The sequence below is a fragment of the Coturnix japonica genome, chromosome 2 (genome assembly GCF_054131305.1).
Source record: "Coturnix japonica strain WE chromosome 2, WE-NBRP24, whole genome shotgun sequence".
Taxonomy (NCBI): Eukaryota; Metazoa; Chordata; class Aves; order Galliformes; family Phasianidae; genus Coturnix; species Coturnix japonica.
The window spans coordinates 52,831,354-52,851,394 of record NC_140664.1 but is presented as its reverse complement, the minus strand read 5'-3'; the positions used below and the strand labels follow the sequence as shown (position 1 = coordinate 52,851,394).

Here is a 20,041-nt window from a genome sequence, read left to right as displayed (position 1 = left end):
GAGATTCATTCACCTATTTAATCCTTTTTTTCCAAGAGATCCAAGGAGGCAGCTTTTTGAACCAATCTATCGCTGCTTGAACCAATGGAAAGCCAGCCTCGGGGCTGGCAAGTTTTGGAGAAAAGTCTTTCTCTTGCCTGATTTTGGCCACTGAAGCTAATAGGCTTTTTAAAATTATTTTTTATTTATTATTTTATTGTTCACCTGTTTCCAAACAACAAGCATTTATCTGTATTCCTGGGCTTAGTAATTATAATTATAAATCAATATGCATTCATAAAACACATTTATAAGAGCCTAGTTTGCTTGCTATTTATGGCATTATAAAATACAGATTATATAAGCAATCCCAAGCGGCTTCTATTACCTTTTCTTCAAATCATTTTATGATTATCTTCTCATAACCATTTCAGAAACAGGCAAAGTAGCTTTGTAAACATCTATTCATGTTGTCAGTACTGTAGTTTTTAATTTTCTCCCCTCCACCCCGCTACAGACATTGAAAAATAATAAAAAATAAATCCTTTGGCCAGGTTAAGGAGCACCGGAAAAGATATTTTGGCTCAAACACATGATACTGTAATACTTAGGGCAGCAAAGTAGCCAGCTTCGCATGATCTTAAGTAAAAGGGCAACTCTTACTGAGCAAGTAACATGCCTCCAGGTGTCCCCCAAATGTCTTGATGGTTGATGCCTCAACATAAGGATGATTAAGAAACCACACATCCTACCAAAATAGCACACTCTAAAACTTGGAATAAATTCCCCTTTCACTAGCTGCAACATTTCTGAGCAGGGCTTTAGCACTCCATTATTGTGAATGTTTTTTGGCCCAAGGCAAAACATATTGACAAAGTTCCACCTCCAAGACAGTTATTGTCTCTGTATACTTGATAGCAGCCTTCAGAAGTTCACCTGCCAGTATTAAATCCTTGGTTTGGGTGAGAGAAGTAAAAATTTGCTAGCATTCCAAGCTATTTTACTGTAGCAGCAGCTACAGCAGCAAATCAAATTGTTCTTTCAATTAAACCAGTTCAGTGCCTTAGAGAAGAAAGGCCTAGCCTTCCTCTTCTCAAAAAACAAACAAACAAACAAACAAAAAATCTCAAAAAAACAAAGTAAAATCCCCACACATACACAGACACACACACAAACCAGCACAAAATAAAATAAAATAAAATAAAATAAAATAAAATAAAATAAAATAAAATAAAATAAAATAAAATAAAATAAAATAAAATAAAATAAAATCCCTGCAGTTTATATCAGATCTGAAGTTTTTACTACAGCTGAGAGGAAAAGGCTCAGATGTTCTTATTCTAGTGGTCAATAATCCACATCACACACACACAAAATGGCATGTCAAGCCATTTGCGTGTAACTGACAGCCTTTGCCAGCCGCCTGTGACATGCAAGCAGGCCAGGTGCCAAGGTCTTCAAGGGGGCCATCACTAGGTTTGAACCTTCCTTTTGTCAGCAGCACGCACCAACAGATTTGCTAGAAACCAGCAATACATTGAAGCATATCAGAGAGTGGGATCAAAAAACGTGTTGTGATGATGTACCAGATTTAAGCCAGATAGAAAGAACACTTTAAGATGCACTGAACGCCTTGATGAAAAGAAGTCAGGCAAGTAAAACGGAAGCTTTATAACAGCTGGGAGCAGGGCCTTCTAACAGCAGGGAAAAGAAAGCTCATTCACAGAAAACAAGTATCGTCACGACTGTTCTGAAGCAATGTACTGCAATGCAAGTTCAGCTGCTTCTGAGTGAGTACCTTATTTCTCTGTGTTCCCCAAATAAAGACATCTATATAAATACTGCCCCACATATGCACAGAGTATGTTTGCACATGGAAAGCAGAATGACAGCACTAATTTACCTTGCTGTTTTCTGTTTGGTTTTTAAAACAGCTCTCAGCCACTGGAAGAAGCTGGGAAGCAACTAAGATGACATCTGCTAACAGTGTATGTAACTGTCAGTGTACCACAAAGGGGACTTACAGACTGTGTGGCAGGATTCCTGTAAATGAGATGGCTGTGGCTGCACAAGGATGGAGACCAAATGACCCCCTGTGGGTAATCTATCCAGGTTAGAGAGGGGGTCACTGCAGGGGCGCCACAGAAAGGCACATGCTCTGCATGGAAAGCAAAAGCATGTCCGAAAACAGAATTTCACAGGCAGCAAACTCTTTCCCTAATGCTTTTTAATAGAAAACTTCTAAATATCAGAAGAGCAAGACACCTTAGGTTGAAACAAAATGTTCAATCCTCTGCCACCACAGCATTAGAAACAAGACAGCTTCAAAATACCTATCTTTTATTTTGACTTTACCACAAGCCTTCTTTCCTGCATCTGTGCAAACACAACCTTATGTTCAGAACAAAAAGGTATCACCACCTGCCTTTGGCCTAACTTCAGCAGGATCATAGTAGCACCAGTGGCTTGTCCAGGCTCTCTAACAAGGAGGCCCATCCCTTGATGTTCACTCCGTTTAATCAAAGTTGGCAGCACTCAGTACTCCATAACATAAAAAATGTTAACAAAACTGGATCACTAAATGGAGAACTATCACAGCTCTTAAACAGATGTTCTCCCTTTTTCTTGTTCCGAACTTTTCAGTCGATAACAATTCAAGTGTGCTTTCTCACCTGCTTTCCCTACACAACATCTTCATTGGCCAATTTCAATGTATTTCCAAAAAACACAGAGCTTTGGTTTCTTGGTTCTAACACATTTTTCTGCCATCTTCCTCTCCTCCACCATTTTCTCGATCCTTTCAGTCACACACACAAGCACACAGACACGCCCACGCCAAAGGCAGAGGAGTAAATCCAGTTTCTCTTCACTGATTATGGGACTGGTTTTAATTTGTGCAATAGTCCTTTTGATAACAATGCCTAGTTAAAACATCCATTAAAAGTCTGTATCAGTCATTTAATGGAGGAAGAATCTAATAGGGTTCCATTGGAACTCCTCCATTAACTTTTAACAGAATTCTTTCTTCTAGTCAGTGTTGTAAAACAGGGATATTTTACAAATTTAAGACCAGGCTCATTCTCCATGGGGTGACAGTTAGGTCATTGCTTCTCAATCTTTTTTTGGGTAACTACATCAGTTCACCACTTGAGCTGCAACAATCAGTCTCTTTACAACTTATTAATTGCAGCCTGTACTCACTCTCTCTCGCTGAACTCCAAATCACAAAGTGCCTCAAAGTCCCAGTTGTATTGCTGGTCATAATGTACATAATAAAAAGCACAGCTATCAGTTTCCAAGAGAAAATACTATCAACCATTACCAATAAGGGCCTGGACCTACCACAGTAATTATGCATCTCTCTAATTCAGGAACCTACACTGCCAAGGAGAAGAACTGGTGCCAAAAGAGGTCTTGTCAGGTCTGTCTAAAAGCCATACTAGATTAGATGTTAGAGAACTGCTTTTCAGGCTGTATTCTTCCACACTTAAGTTTACCAGGAAAAGTACACAATAAAGCTGGACCTGCCTCCTGTATTCATTAGCCACTCTATACCTTTATGATATTGTCATATTGGCACTTTACTAATGTTCTTTGGTAAGCAAATCTTAAAATTCTTCATGCAACAAGGCAGCTACTACTAACTTCATTTTACAAGCACAAAAGCTAATACTCAGGAAGAGAGGAACAGAGACCAGGTCTTCTGATTTCCACCCTTCAGGAGACATGCTGAAGTCACCAGGCATTGGCAGCGTTCCTTCAGATACAGGCTTAAAATAATGGAATATTCAGGTTCTTGGTCAGAATCCGAATGGTAAAATGTAGCATGACAGATCTCCTCTAACCTCACGAGCATGAGGCACAGGTGCATGTGGGAAATGAAAAGGGATTTACTTGGGAGATTCCAGCCTGAACAAGCAAATCGTTGTAGTGGAACAGGTCAAACCCCTAACTGCCATTGCAAGCTTCAAATCCCTCCTCCCTGAAAAGCAGGGGGAAATATTGTCAAGATTATCCTGCTGTCGTATTTCCAGAATTAAGAATTTCATTAATCACAGAGGAGTTCAAAGATCCTGTAAATCTGATTCTGTTCATACTTTAACCAGCTTGACACTGATACAGCTGTGAATCCATTGGCTGCAAATGAGGTACCCCAAATTGCATATGCATAACTAAGAGGAATCAAGTTTGTAAATGTTACGCTTTCCTTAGTCTCAACTGGCAGTTTCGGTAAAGTTGAGCAGGAGCGCTGATAATCGACCTGGCTTGTGTAGCAGAGCCTCTTTAGAAGAAAATAAGAAGGAAAGCATTTTTTCCCCATTCCACACCACACATGCTTAAAAAAACCCAAAATGCAATAAAACATCCCTAAGATGCATGCGGTTGAATACACACCTTTCTCAAGAGGTAGAATCATTCAGCTTTTGGCCTTGTGCTTTGTGATACACTGAACTAAGCAGATGTTTTACTACTACCCTGCAGAATTTTACTCACAGGTTTGTTTATACATAAACACACACACACACACACACACACACACACACTAGTTTTTGTTGTGCTAGATAATATCCCTCAGAAGTGCAGACAAAAAAAAAAAATAGAAAAAAGATTAAAGAATAGTGCTTTATTTCTTTACAACTTTTATTATCTGGAAATAGAAAAAGATAGCAATGAAAAGTTCTGGGACTGTAGGATTTCTTTATCCAGTTATATCCAACTCTAATGAAGAAAATGGAATTATATCTAGGAAAGGCCAACCAAAACAGACAAAGTGGAAGAGCTTTTAAACAATAAGAAAAAGGGTTTAATCAGAATATGTTATATATGCCCTATCCACAGCTTAATCTTCGAGATTATCTTCTTTAGGAAGCAGAGAAAGTCAGGAATAAATTTATTCCCAGTGCTTTAGAATGCCAGAAAAAGATGAGGGCAGATAGGATGAACTGCTCATGCTTCTTGTTGTGTACCAAAAGGCACCTGAACAACTTCACTGTCAGCATGCCAGGCAAATACTACCTCTCTACCCACAGAGCCACAAGTTTCTAAAGGAAACATTTGAAGTTAGAACATTTCACTGAATACTTGTACATATAGAATGCACACTGGTGTTCGATCACAAAGCACTTCCAAGGAACTGGATTTAGTTTTAGAAAAGCTCAGCTGTTTTCTAAGAACAGATCCAGCTGCATCTGGTGCAGTTTGACAATAGAAGTGGATTCAAGTGATGATGCTGAGGCTCTACTCAGATGTAGCTGAGGAGTGGAGTTTTGTCCTGTTTGCTGATAGGTGAGGTGGGAGGAGTAATCTTCAGCAGAAGTGCAGCAGCAAAGCAGTGCTGATAGGTAGGAATTTTGATAGTTATTTTTGCTCCACCTCTGATCTCAGCAAACTGTCCACAGCACCGACAGCACGATAAACTTAGAGGGCTTTGTCAAGATGCATATGAAATACAAAAAACAATCAATGAAACGCACAGAAAGACGGAAATCTGCAGGGTGGCATTGTGCTGAGCAAAAGGATTACACAGCATATAAGTTCTGATGACTTTTTCCTAAAACTGATGTAAATAGTATCTTCCAATCTAGAAAACTTCTCTAGAAACTAGGAGAAGAAATTAGATTATTTCTGAAGTACAAAGCATTGCAGGGATGCTCTTGGTTCAGCCTTACTTAAATCCTGTATTTTATTCCTATGTGCTCTTTTTGTAAAGAAAACATGGAATGGAAATGTTTTCTAATGGAAAGCCTAGGATGTACCTGATACAAGGAAAAGTTAAGTTGGAAGTGGAGCATGTGTGGCAGGGCTTTCCATGACTCGGCAGAGCAATTAACCTAAGGAAGCAGGCAGTTCATCTGAGGAAGGGAACTGTACTCCGTCAGGATCTACTAGAAATTGGCAACTTCCTAAAAGTAGATGCTGTTGGTTACATAAGGAGAAAGAAGGCAAAAAGATTGATTATAAAAATGTAAAATGGGATAATTTATGATCATCCAACAAAGTTTCCAGTCCATCTACTCACCAGATCCCTAGTAAAGCACGTTGAAAGTTTAAATGAAGAAGTATTCTTCAAGCATGATGACACTAGGCAAGATATGCTGTTTACTGCCCATAATTGTAGTAAATTTTAATAAAGTTTGCTTCGTGTCTTCACCTTTACAGTGTCTCTCCTTGCCTTGTATATCATATTAGCCTTCTTCATCATCACTGTTAACCTTGGGGGCAATCTGTGCTCAAAGTTTCTGAAGAGCATCGAACTAAACAGACTCTGATCTTCACAGAGCCTCTAAAGAAAATGTTTATTGAATAAAAATGCAAAACAAACAAACAAACAAACAAAAACCCCCAAACAAACAAACAAACAAAAAAACAGCAATTTTACAAGTATATAAATGTATCTTACACACAGAGCCAGAGGCTGTTTAAAAATCTAGCTAACAAGAGAAAATCTGGGGTTTAGATGTTCATGTTATCTACTAACTTTAATCCAAATAAACCAGGCAAAACCACCCCAGTGTATCTGATACTACATTTGTCTTGAATACAAAGCCATTCTTAGTGCATTACTCAATCCTTTTCTTATCACTTGAATATTAGCTTTATCCTGAGATTCCTTTTTCCTACAACTGCTAGACATCAGCTGGAGTGCCAAATATACATGAGCCCAAGGCATGGTAGAAGAGCTGGAGGGCATGTCCTGTGAGAAGAAGCTGAGGACATTGGGCAGTCCAGCCTTGAGGAGACCTTACAGCTCTCCACAGCTCTCTGAAGACTGGAGGCAGAGGCAGGTGTCACACTCTGCTTCTGGTACCCCACAGCAGTACAGGGATGGCACAAAACTGTCTGGAGAGGATCAGATTGGGCATTAGTAAACATTTCTGTGCCATGAAGGTGGTCAGGCACCTGAATGACTAGTGGTTGATGCCCCACATCTGTCAGTGTTCAAGAGGAATTTGGACAGTGCCCTCATTAATGTGCTTTAACTTCTGGTGAGCCCTGAAGTGGTCTGGCAGTTGGCATAAATGAACTTCGTAGGTTCCTTCCTACTAGGGCTAGTCTTATCTACTTTTGGAAACTAATAATAATTGGCCAGCAAAATTTGCAAGAACAGAGGTATGTGTCTGTAGGCTGCTGAAGAATTCTACATAGTACATATAATACAACCACTGCTCTCTCTCTACATATCAGTCAAGGATTCAGAACAAACAAAAAGAAAGGAAATGAAGAAAAACACAGTCCATGGATGTATTTTAACTGCAGAGACACCTGCGCTAATGACACACACAATAATCAGAAGACAAAGTGTTAACAGTGAGTTACCACGTAATTACCATTGCATCCAATGAAGTTATCCAGTACTGTGTGTACTGCATTGTTCATGTTATTATGTGGTAACTATCAAATTACCATGTGTCATCCCTGTAATGTTAAGTTGATCCACTATGGAAATTCATTCTGCTCAAAAGGAGGCTAAATTCTTCATTTTGTCCCCCTGGTGATGTGGACAGGTGGATTACATACTGAGCTATACTAAAGGTTAAAGGACTAGGTTAGGCACTTCATAGATTAAACCTGATCAAATAGCCTGATTCTGCCACCTTTTCACACTATGAGTTTCATTACTCTACTGCAGATGGGATAATACTTGACAGAGTAGTACTATCTGTCCCAAAGTGATCATTTTCTCCTTAAATTTCCTGTAAAACGTACATCAACCTTCCCTCTCTACAGTTATAGTGGTTACTATCTTAAAAAAAATAAAGTAGAAAAGCAGGTTTTGCCTGCGGTAAATGGAAGGGAGTCAAAGATGTCAGGAGATCCATTTAGGACTTATTCTGTTACTAATCTATTTTAGTGAGGAGGCTAACAGAAAATATTACTGTGATGAGAGGAGAGAGTATTTGTTGGTTTTTTTTTTTTTTTTAAAGGAACAAGCAGAAATAGATACATCCTGATAAGCTTTGACTCGCATGTTTTCCACATTTACATTTCTATGCAGAACAAAATTAAGTGTTAGCAGAGTTTTAAAATAACATTAGGCAAACACACAAGTCTTGGAAACAACCCAAGCAAGGGAGCAAAACTGGCAAGTACAGCTCTCAACCTGGGAACCTCCCACACTACAACAAACTCATTAGCAACTGCTAACAAGCCACCTGGTGTGAGCTACATGATAAGTGAAAATACGATGGCGAGGATGTTATGAAAATGGTTATCACCCATCCGTGCATTCACTACAAGGAGTATTTTGCACATATATTTTACATTAACACTTGGAAAGTGCTCAGATGTTATGTGAATGGGAACCCACGCAAGAGCCTGCACAGCTGACACTAGTTTCAAGGGCACAGGATTGTTCACTAGTAGCTCCAGTGAAATCTAAATAGGAGCATAACCAAATTCAAACACAAATGAAAGTCAAAGACATTAGGGGGACAAAGATAATTGGGTAATTATTTATATAAAATTTAAAATATTCTAAAAGATTTATCAAAATAAGAAGACAGCCCTTTCCTACCATGATTAGTTAGCACATAGCAGAGTCCCTGAGAAGCCAAGACAGTGTTTCACAGGCTAGCAGAACAAGATGTATGGCCTGGAGAAACTAAGATTACCATGTGTCATCTCCACTAGACCTGGCCTCACATCTGCAAATGAATATGAGCTAACATACAGAGAGGTAAAAACAACTTTATTTTTCTTTTTTTCTTTGGAAGAAAGGCCCAAGGACTAAGAAAAACAACTCTTTGTGGCAACAAACCTTCCCTTTGCAGAACACTTCCACCTCAACATCTGCAGCTCATGGTCGAGTTCGTGGAATCAGCTCCTTAATAGAAGGGTAGTCTCTAGGCTATTTCTACTAAGAAATGGCTAAAAGGCAGATTTTGGACAAAAAAAGGGCTCACTTCACTTCTGCACTTTCACACGAAGTTATTTCTCACCACTTGCTACATCTCTTTGAATCTCAAGAGTAGAGTGGCTCAGTGACTCAAGATTACAGCACTGGAAGTGCATGCAGTTTTCAAGTATCGGGCAAGTTATCAACTGTATGTTTATTGACAAATCATGCACTGTTGTCTCTTCAACCATTTACATACACCTTCTTCACTATCTTCTAGAATCCCTTGCAGAATCCAGCTCATCAGTAGTTGCAGAGCTGTTTAAGGAGGAATGGCAGTCAGTGAAGCCAAGTGACAATAGGGAGGATACCGTCTTGCAAGTGATTTCAACACAAGAACAGAAGCAAGGAATGGAAACAGATTTGTGTCCTCATATTACATCCAGGTTGTTCTTACACTGTCAAATATAGTGCCTCCAAATCACAAGTGATGTTGCTTCATTTATAGTAACAAACATGGTGGAACAGGGTACACAAAATTCAAGAGGTTTCCCCACCGTGTCCTCTAGCCTGGCTCGAGGGGAAGCCCGTAAAAAAGTAGGAGCATTCTAGCATTGACTACACTATGTTTCGCACTATTTATTACCCCAACAGTTTCTGTACAAAGAACTTCTGTGTGATCATATAAATATTTCTGTGATGCAATGACCAGCATCTCCAGTGCTCCAAGCCATTGCCTTAAATAAAAGCTTTGGGTTAACGTTACCTGTGTTGCTTATGAAAAGAGGACAGTGTTTCTTTAATTTCGCATGCATTACAATGTTTTTAACCACTAAGGTCATACCTGCATGTGATGACTGACAACTTTTCAGCCTGACTCAAAGCAAACAGCTGTTGGTTTGATTGCCTAGCAACTAAAAGTTGATGGATGACCCTTAAGATGGATAACTACCATAAATCACCTCATTCAGACTCTCAGGGAAAAAAAATTAAAAAACAATGGTTTTCATGACATTTGCTGCACTCCATAATGTGCCATGATAAATTTGGCTGCCTTATGGATGCACAGTTGTGGCTGCTGAAATTAGACACTTTTGTTTTCTGCATTCTGCACTTCTTGTAGGCCCCTCTGTAAGGTGTGTTCATATTAATATACTCCACTGTCAGAAGAAAGCAGAATACCAGAAGCTACTGTCAGTCACCACAAGGCAGGGAGAATCCGTATTGAATCTCTGCATCACCAAACAGCTTTTAATCAGGAAACAGCAGTCTTATATCATAGCTATGGCACTGGGCTACATGCATTAATAATGGTTACAATATATTTAGTGTAATGACTTGACCCCGGTCAACATTATTGATGCTGTGATTAATATGAATTTGATAAACTGCTTCCTCTTTGAAGACATTTTGTATGTTTCTCAAGCAAGAGAAAAATACTTTTGCGTATAAGTAAATATAGCAGGACTTCACAGAACCATTCTGATCTCATCCGCGCAGGTGTAAAAATAGATTTCTCGGGATTTATATTAGTTCCCTGAAATTAAAATCTGGACCACAAATAAATAAATAAATAAATAAATCCTTATTTTCATCTCATTAGTTAGGAAAAAAAAAAAAAAAAAAAAGAAAGGAAAAAGAAAAGAAAGAAAATCGTCAAACCATGATTCTTAATGGAAGACCATATTCTTCCCAGAGTGTTCAGACAGAAAGGGAAATTCCCTCTTATTGTTCTAGATAATAGGATTTCTCTGTTTGTTATGTACAGAATACATACGCATTGAAAAACAGATGTTCACAATTGTTTCCATTGTTTGGATTTTTTTTTTTAAGAAAAACAACTCTTGAGCTCGACTATTCATATGAAAACTCTCTTACTGAATTTGGTTTATGGCAGATCAAGTGATTTCTGGTTTTGTTTAAGGAAGAAAGAAGGAGATAAGTCAGTGTAAGATTTAGTATTTCCTTGTGGAAGTGCTGGCTTACATGTTATTATGTGAGGAGTTCATCAGGAACAACAAATGTGGCAGAACTACCTTCCTCTTAGCTGATACATGACAGCCCGCATGAATAAACTGCCGCCCAATATCACATTTTTGGACAGGATGGTAATTCCCGAACTGTGATACATGACCCCCTGAATAGGGATGCAGGTCAAGAGCGATCCAAGCTATGTTTGGAGGCATGGAAAAGAGCTCCAAAAAGTAAATCATTCAGAAATTGAAGTCACCGGTGCAAATCAGGAGTCAAACAAAAAGCAACTTCACTGGGGAGCAGGGGGTTACCTGGACAAAGCAATTTAGAAAACGATGCTGAGAGAAGAAAGTTTTGAGTCGGGTCCTGTTCAGAAAGCACTGACTAGACCTCTGTTACCAGCTGCAAGAACTTTCCCCTTCACTGAAATCAGCCAAGCACCTTCAAGTTCATCCACTTCTTAAAATTAGAAGCCATGTTCCGAAGTGTGAATCACTTTCTAACAAATTCAGTGAAGCATGCAGGTGAGTTGGTGGCACAAGATCGTAAGTAAACCTTAGCTGAACCACGCCTTCAGATTTTCAGCAGGCTGTAAGCAGTATTCTAGAATGCGTGCTTTGAAAATACAAGGTATGCTTCCACTTGCAAGATGGGGAACTATGTTTCTATGTTTTATACTGAAGTGGAACATAAGCACAGCATGCATCGGGCTGTTTAGGTCTTCTGGTTTTCTCATTAACCAACCATGGTGATGCTCCACCAGGAGCGCTGACAATTTACTGGACTCTTCACCTCTGTTTCTCAAGCAGTAAGTACCTATGAAGTTTAGATGCTTTGCCTCTCCAAGCAGAGACATACATGGATACATAACAATGCTAGTTGTAATGCAATTTATTTGGAGGTTCTGAAATTTCAGATCACAGCATTCTATAATCAATACTTTGCATTATTCAGCCACGGTATCCCTCCAGCTGAGAAGCTAACTAGTGAAATGTGTAATTCACACAAGAGTCTCAAGTGCACCTAGATATGTTTCATATAAAAGCACTTACATACGTATAACATTCAGACACATCCTCTATTTATTGTCTCAGCTTTAAGTCCCACATGCCTCTGTGAAGGACCCACTAAAGAGGACAAGGCGGTATGCTGGCCCTTTAAAACTGAAATGCTTGTTTCCTTTCCGTAAGAAAAGTAAATCATGCTATAGTGAGTGGAGCTTTGAAAAAGCATCCATCCATTAAAGTTCATGGATCCTCGTTTCCAGATTGTCCCTCCCCTGGCTGTGTCTCAAGTTACAGCCTTGTACAATCCAAGTCTAAATAATATTCACTATGATAAATGACACCATAACTCCGATATCCACAATCAATCTTTGCTTTAAAGATACATCCATCTTCAATAATGTTGATGGGGATTCTGTAAAATGGGAAACGTGACTGTTTTCCCGACCTCCTAACAGTGGGGGAAGGAAGCTCTGAGTGATGGCTGTCAGCCCACATCTGGCTGCAAAAATAAATTAGCCTTATGTAGACAAATGAAAGGACCAGCCCTGACTAGAAAACAGCCACTCCTGAGCAATGGCTAATTTATAGGACTCCTTTCTGGAAAGTTCCTAGCTGAGGCTACAGTCTCCTTAGCTATCTCTTTAAATGATATCTGATGCTGTAAATAACTTCAGTGTGGTAGGAACTATGCAAAGTACAAAGAGTGATTTGATGGGGGAAGGGGAGGAGACAATAACTTTCTCACATTCTTTCTACATGATCAAAATGTAAAATTCGGACACTGAAAACATACCCGCACACGCAAACAAAACTTTTGTTTCAGCAAAGTGTTGCTCTACTTTGAAAATGCTTCCCTCTTTGTTTGACAGATTATTTTCTGCTTTAACTTTTCTGTCATCTCCTGGGCTTCGGGAACGAGGCACCGACAAAGACATGACCGGCTCGGTGCCAGTGACACCTTCAGGTGGAGACTGTTCCCCTGTTGCAGCTGCAGTGCTGGTGATGGCAGCACCTGGAGAGTCCATGGGATCACTTCCTGCAGCAGGCTGTGGGGCTGGGCTGTAACACAGGGGCACACTCGGGAGACCACTGCTGTGTTTGTGTCACTGCATGGCTTTCGAACTACCCAAAGCAGAATACAAGAGGAAGGTGGAAGAAGACTCCCTCTCTCGCTGCCTTACGTGAAGCACAAATCTCTACCTGCACACAGGATAGTGGCTACCTCTTCTCCACGACCGAAATTCTTTATTGCCTTATTTTTTATGTCTTTGACCTTGTCCTGCTGTGGAAAAGCGCAGGACTCTTAATTCTTAAGGCACACGAGGATTTAAAAACAAGGAAAGCCACCAGCAGGCCCAGAAGTGCTTCCTGGCGGTGCTGGAGGAGCAGGCAGGCTGCAGCCCAGTAGGCTGTTCCCAGCACCGGCTGGCAGCACCGCATCTGGGCACTGCAGCTCCCCAGGGAGGTCCCGCAGTGCAGCAGCAGCGAGGGTTAATTCTGTGAAGGTTGAAGGACTTACTGTAATGCTGTGAAGACAGAAACATCACAGGCTTTCCTGGCAAGAGGCTCGCAGAGGGTAGGAGGGGACTGCGAAATGAACTCTCTCAGGCTTTGTCGTGTACGTTTCCCAAGGCCCGGCCTGGCCCCTTTGATAAATGACACATGTCATTCTGTCAGGGGCTGACACTGCAGCTGGGAGGGCCGGTGATGTATGGCTCCGCTGAAAAGGAAATCAACTTTTTGGCACCGAGCAAGACTGTGCCCTGTGTAAGGATTTTGTTTCTCAAAAAAAGTGAAAGATAGACTTAGGATTTAAAAAAAAAAAAAAAAAAAAAAAGTTGAAAAACAGATTGAACGACAGCTTACACTTAACATAAATTAACTCGGTAATGGTGAAATGTGCTAGCCTGTGATAAATAAAAGCTACATTAGTCAATTATTAATCACACTCCAACTTGTAGCCAAAACCCATGACTTAAATCTGAGGCCTGAGCTGCCTTACAAACAGATAAGACAGTGTTTGATAGATGTCTTGCATAGTGTAATCAGGAAGGAATCAAAGGCTTAGTGGTTTAACCAGGGGGGGTGTGGAAGGTTCTGGAAACTGAGACTGGGTAAAGTGGATAACTGGATTGAAAGCGCCCTTTCACTGGGGATACAGTATATCTTTTGACTGCTTAAAAAGAGAGAGGGAGACAGAAAGAGAAGGGGGGGAGAGAGACATATCTGAATTTGGTTTAATCTTTTTCTTATATACAGGAATTTCTCAAAACTGTATTTCCCTCCCCCACCTCCCACCATCACTACTGTGTTAAATCATTTAAATCTGATCACTATTAAATGGATTCTCACCGAGACATCAAGTGTTTCAAATATGATCGTTTTGCACGGATTACAATTTAAGCATTTTATTTAATCGAATGAACTCGCATCAGGCTGCAACACATTCATGCAGATACAAGCTGTAGAGAAAAAGCACAAAGCTGCATAAACTAAACGATTCCTATTCAACCAGACTGGAAAGACAAAATCAAGGATTTCAGATATAAAGAAAAAAAAAATAATAAAAAAAAAATCTGAACATCCAAAAGCATGGTTAGGGGGTGGGGAGAAGGAAGGGATGTGGATGTAGAATCTGAATAACAGCATTATGCTTATCTGAAAGGCTGAACTTGCACATCACCTTGATGAGATGCAATCACAGCCCAGCTCTGCTTTTTGTTTATCCCCTTTATGCAGAGCAGTATGATGGCATCTGAACCCAAAGGTGACTTTCAGCCTCTGACCACAGAACTAGCATGAGACCTCCGTAGCACCAAAATATCACTCCTAGGAGTTGGACTGATCTAAAACACTAGCCTAGCTTTCTGTAGGCCCTCTCTACCCAGTGTTAAATTCACACCAGACACGCACTTCACCATCCTCCTCCCAGCACAGATGCTCTCTCACCTCCACTACTCCATCCAAAACTCTGCATGACTGAAAATGCAAGGTTTCACCTGATACATAGAGCCTTGAGCAGAAGTATTTCCTGGATGAACTGTACCCTCAGGTGCTGCTCCATTAGTGGGCTGCACATGGGTGCACCACTGCAACTACAAGAAGCTGGCTGCTGGATCAGGGTCACCTTCTATCACCAGTTGTGCTTTCACTATTAATACAGCTAGTGAATGCTCTAGAACCGCGAACAGGGTGAGCAAATTCACTCAACTGCTTTCCTGAATCAGGCTTTAACAAGCACTGTGGTCAGGTGAAACATTGCATAAATGTTTCTCCATAACACACACATACCTTCTATCATTTGTAGTGCCGTTCCACTCATACCCGCTCATGGATAGCTTACTCAACTCCCCAGAAGCCAGGGATACAATGTGTAATCACAGTATTGCACCAGTTACCAGCTTTCAGCCAGGACACACACATAAAAAATAGCAGATCCAAATGAGCAATGTAAACACAACAGCCACCAAGAAGGGCTTCATCAGGCAATTCCTGCAGCCACAAAAACCATGTGGAAAAGGACTCTGACCTGGAAAAGGAACAATTTGCCTTTTCCCCCCTCCCCTCATTGTGTAACTACTTTACACTGTATAGCATGGAAACTTTAAAATGCTTTTATGTGGGATGGGGTCCCACTGCACTTGGTGCTGTACACACACACACGCAGGAACAAATGAGCTTTTAATGTTAACCAAGTGAAATTGCATTCCTCAGTTTACAAATGCTGCACATGCTTGGCTTTTTTAACAATATAAAGATGAGCACAAAAAGGAAATCAACTGTAACTGTGAAAATTGCACCGCCAACGATAGCCAATGTTTGAAGTACATATACATTCACACGTAGGTACACAAAACGACATACGTTCACTGGCCCTCCAACCTGCCATCAGGATCTTACGAAGTAATGCATTACTGTAACATAAAATACTTCTTTATGCAGTGATGTGGAGTTAACAGTAAATCCGAAAAGCGATCCAGGTTAGCTCAGTTTTCAGAAGGAAACTAACAGCTTCGCTCAAGTAAGATCTCAGATCATCTCAACCAGCTGAAAATGACAGCAGTTGTCTAGATCACAGCAGCTATATACCCACTCACCAACTTCAAGGTGGCAGAGAGAGCGCCTAACTGAGGAGTTTAAAAACAAACAAACAAACAAAAAAGCACAAATTTCAAAGTAATCGAAATAGGGAGATCCTTTGAAACGGAAACTTTAGTGACAGCCCCTACACACAGCGCAGTTATTTTCTCAATGCACGTAAAATATGACTATAGAGAGAAAGATAAGGAGCGAGGGGAAAAAATGTGTATTCAAAAAACACATGCACACCGTCTGGTGTTTTAAACTTTTGCCTTCCTATTGCTAAAATATCTTTTTTTTCTAAGTCCATAAAATTTCAGATAGTGTGCAAAATGTTTATATATTACCAAGGTCTCCCTTTAAAAGGTTTATACTTTTACTTTATGACCTGTCCTTGATTTGACACTTCCGCTCATCAGAAAGGGATTTATAAAATAATCCTGAAGGTGAGGAACAGACATCTGTCAGGGACTGGCTGAGTTTCACTTTGCGAAATTTAAGAAGGGAGAGAAATCCTGTTAAGCTCTCTTTAGTCACCAATAGACATCAAAGGTAATAATTAAAGAAGACAGACGTCATAAAAATAAATTTATGTAGTTCTTTATAATGCACAAGCACTCTGGTGTGTAAAACATCTATTAGAGTGAAAGAAAATACAACATTCCAAATAAGCAAAAATCTGTTTTGTTTGAGGGGTTTTTCTTGCCTACTTGAATAACATTAGGAAAAAAAAAATACAAGTTTAAACTAAAGTCTTTCAAAACCTTTGCCATCTGTGGGTACATGAACTATGGATGACCCCAAATGATTTGCACTCTGCTCAGAATCCCTTAGAAAGCACGGGAAAAAGTATCATTAAGAATGACTGATGACTGCCAGTCATGGTTGACCTCACCCAAGCTTTGGTCTCTGCCTCAGTAATAAGCTGTCCTTTATTAGCACCAACACTCCATAAAAGGGGTGTGTTTAGTCACAGGATAGTGGCCTTCTAATGCTCATTGCTTCTCCCTGAAAGATTGATTAGTGCTCATTTTTACTGCCTTCACAGTATATACAGTGACAGTGCTGCAGAGTGTCAGGGCCTGCAATATTGATGATAAGTACAACTACAAACTAGAGGTTTGGAAAAGGCAGAGGATTGGGAGCTCTCTCTTCTTTCCAACTGGAAAGCACTACCAAAGCAAAAAGAACAAAACACAAGCTTACACGTGAGCTACAGATATTCTTGCGGAGATAAACTGAGGCCAGGGAATTCCCTTTCCCTGAATAACAGCCGTTTAAGATACAAAACTTAACAGGAAAGGTTGCTTTTTATTTGGCTTTGAAAATGGACAGGCTTTCTTCCTCTCACCTACCAGATGTTAAGACAAATATATTTTTATATATATACACGTTACCCAGAAATACGATTCCTGTGTTTATTTCTTACACACTGATATTTCAGAATGGCTTTTAAGGAGTGACTTACAGGGAAGGAAAGAAATCTTTTGTAAGCACAGAGAATGAATGTTCCTGATTTGGAAGCTACTGCAGTGTCCCTCTGCAGCAGCAGGTGCCTCTATGAGAGTAGAAAAGAAAGGAAATGCAAAGAAAACATGTTGGCCATGTATCATCTTCTGCTCAAATCTGCCTGCATTAACGTGACTCTTCTGCAGCTTTTACTCCTCACATTTGAAGTCAATGAGATCGTTGCAAATTCCTAAAGTTAAATTAAGATCTGAAGCGTAACCTGGTGTAACGGGGAAAACTGTATGGCAGAATCACGTAATGTAGCACACAGTACCATGCAGTGCAAAGAGTATTTAAAGTAGACCAAGACCCAGATGCGCTCCTTGCAAAGCATCAGCACTGCAGTGATGAAAGAGCAGGTAAGGATTCATGAACTTTTTCATATTAAGAAATTCCAACCCGAATACATTACTTGGAAAAGCCATGCCTTGACTTGATTTAAAAAGTAGAACAGAATTGAAAACAGTCTTTAAAATGGGTGTTTTAACCAGTGACTTTATAGCATACGAGGCCAGCTCAAAGTTATACTGTAGTAGTTTAATATGGAACAACTTGCCCATATGGCTCTTCCTGGGAGCGAGTCACTTACATGTTACAGCAAGATACAGCTGAAAAAAGGCATGTTTCACTGTTACTTTTATATAGCTGGGAACTCGAGCACGGCAACCTCATACCAAAAAGTATTACAGCAAGAGTTTACTGCATTAATAATAGGATGCCCTACTGCTGTGACACATTCTGTACTTTGAAATAAATATTAGTCACAATAGTTAGGTTGTAAATTCATATACTTTAAAGCTGAGCTGTAACTATGACACTTGCAATAGCGATGATTTGCCAATAAAGCCCATTAACCATTTCACAAAGAGCTCCTTCTTCTATTCAGTCTGTTGTACTATTTTGAAAAGGTTTTGCTGTAACTCATTTAAAAACATTCTTTTTTAAAACAAACAAAACAAAAACAGCACTTGAAAATTGGACACTAGAAATTCACATTCCCAATTTTGTCTTGGATTATTAGCTTTTGATTTCAGCACGCAGAGGTTACTCGCAACTAATACATCACTTCAGTTTTGGTTTTAAAATAACAACAAGGAAAGAATCCTGCTACATGACTGCATCTTCTGAGACATCATGGCCCAAGTCCTAATCCACGAAAGTCATGTCTCTTTCGTAGACTTCTTTGGTGATGTGGGTCAGGCCCATCCTGAAAAGCACCCGTTCTTTTCCTTCACTACATTCCCCCTTCATATTGTACATTTTAGGATACATGGCTGAAAAAATAAGAGCTGAAGACAAACCCAGTATTTTTAATATCAAGAAAAATTGCTTTAAAAGTAGAATTAAAACTGAGGCTAATGTAGAAAACCAAGACTTTTCTACTACAAATCTAGACATTCACACAGTTCCTGATTCTTTAGGTGGCTAAAACTGGCCCTGCAATACAGCAGAAAACGGAGACAATGATAAGCAGCACTGTGACTATTAGCTTAGAGGGATTCTACTTGGCTATTTTCCTGCAGCATGCACTGCAATCACAATAATAAAGAAATCCTGTATTCCACTCTAATTCACCGAGAAATAGAAACGCTGAAAATCTAAAATAATTAAGTCAATTCTAGGTTTTTCAGAATGGAAAGGAAGCTGTTTTTTCATACAAGCTTTGAATTTCACAGAGATACAATACCCATGGAAGGGGAAAAAAAAAAATAAATGTCCATCAACTAAAATAAACTGCTTAGTGCAGCAGCAGCAGTGTGGTGAACAAACATGAGCAAACCAAGAAATGAAGCACTAGAAGAAATAAAAATCAAAAGAAATGAAAGGTTGAATATGCACTTTGGGTAACAGGCCTGCTCCAGAAAATACAGAAGAGGGAAGATATCTTAAGTTATGCTCTGATTTTATTATTTTTTTTTCCTTTTTTAGTCTTGCATATGTTGAAATACTGAATCTATGGTCAGTTAAATTAAGCTCATTGTAAGCTGCTGGTTAACACACACACTAACCAAGAAATTCAACTAAAGCACTGAACTCCCACAAAAAGAAGGATTTCCAAGCAGTTGTTCTCCTGATGGAGCCCTAAACCGATGACAGAACCCAAAGCCAAACAAGTACGCCTCGCATAAATCCAAAGAGTGATGATTACACACATTGTTTCCGGTACTTACTAATTTCAATTTATAACATCAAATTCATATAGTCCAACATCACAAAAATGCATACAGTGGGAAAGCGCAATCAGAATGCGTATCTCATCCGTTCTACACCTTACAGAAAATGGCACACATAATCTAAAGTACTGGTGGTGATTATTTCATAGAGGTGAATTTTCCATCACAAAAATCTGCCACCTCCAGTTCAAATATGTTGTCTACATGGATAAGGATCAGCTGACAAGCACGTCTGAATGCTCAAATATGAAATAAGCATCGTCATATAGTAGCAAGCTGTTTTTCAGAATTCTTCAAAATTAATCTGTTGTCACTTCTAAGCCCAACTGCTGCTATGATTAAAAAAAAAAATAAAAAAAAAAATCCTTAAAATTAAACACCAGTTATTTAAATGACTGAAGTAGACAACTGCCCAGATTTATTCTTTCAAGTGTATTCCCACACTTACAGTACATTTGCTGTACCATAACAATTCCAGACAA

The 20,041-nt window shown here is 39.6% G+C and overlaps 1 protein-coding gene across 2 annotated transcripts in view; it reads right to left on the bottom strand.

The window, feature by feature from the left end:
* Positions 1–20,041, bottom strand: part of TSHZ1 (teashirt zinc finger homeobox 1) — a 55,406-nt gene that overhangs the window by 25,361 nt on the left and 10,004 nt on the right. Inside the window, exon 2 of one of the 2 annotated variants that reach the window (XM_085539802.1) lies at positions 13,316–13,516. The exons of the other annotated variant lie outside the window; for it this stretch is intronic. Coding sequence (XP_085395928.1) covers positions 13,316–13,340 — 25 coding nt within the window. The 5' untranslated portion in view covers positions 13,341–13,516. The remainder of the gene's footprint in view (positions 1–13,315; positions 13,517–20,041) is intronic. 2 annotated transcript variants of the gene reach the window in all.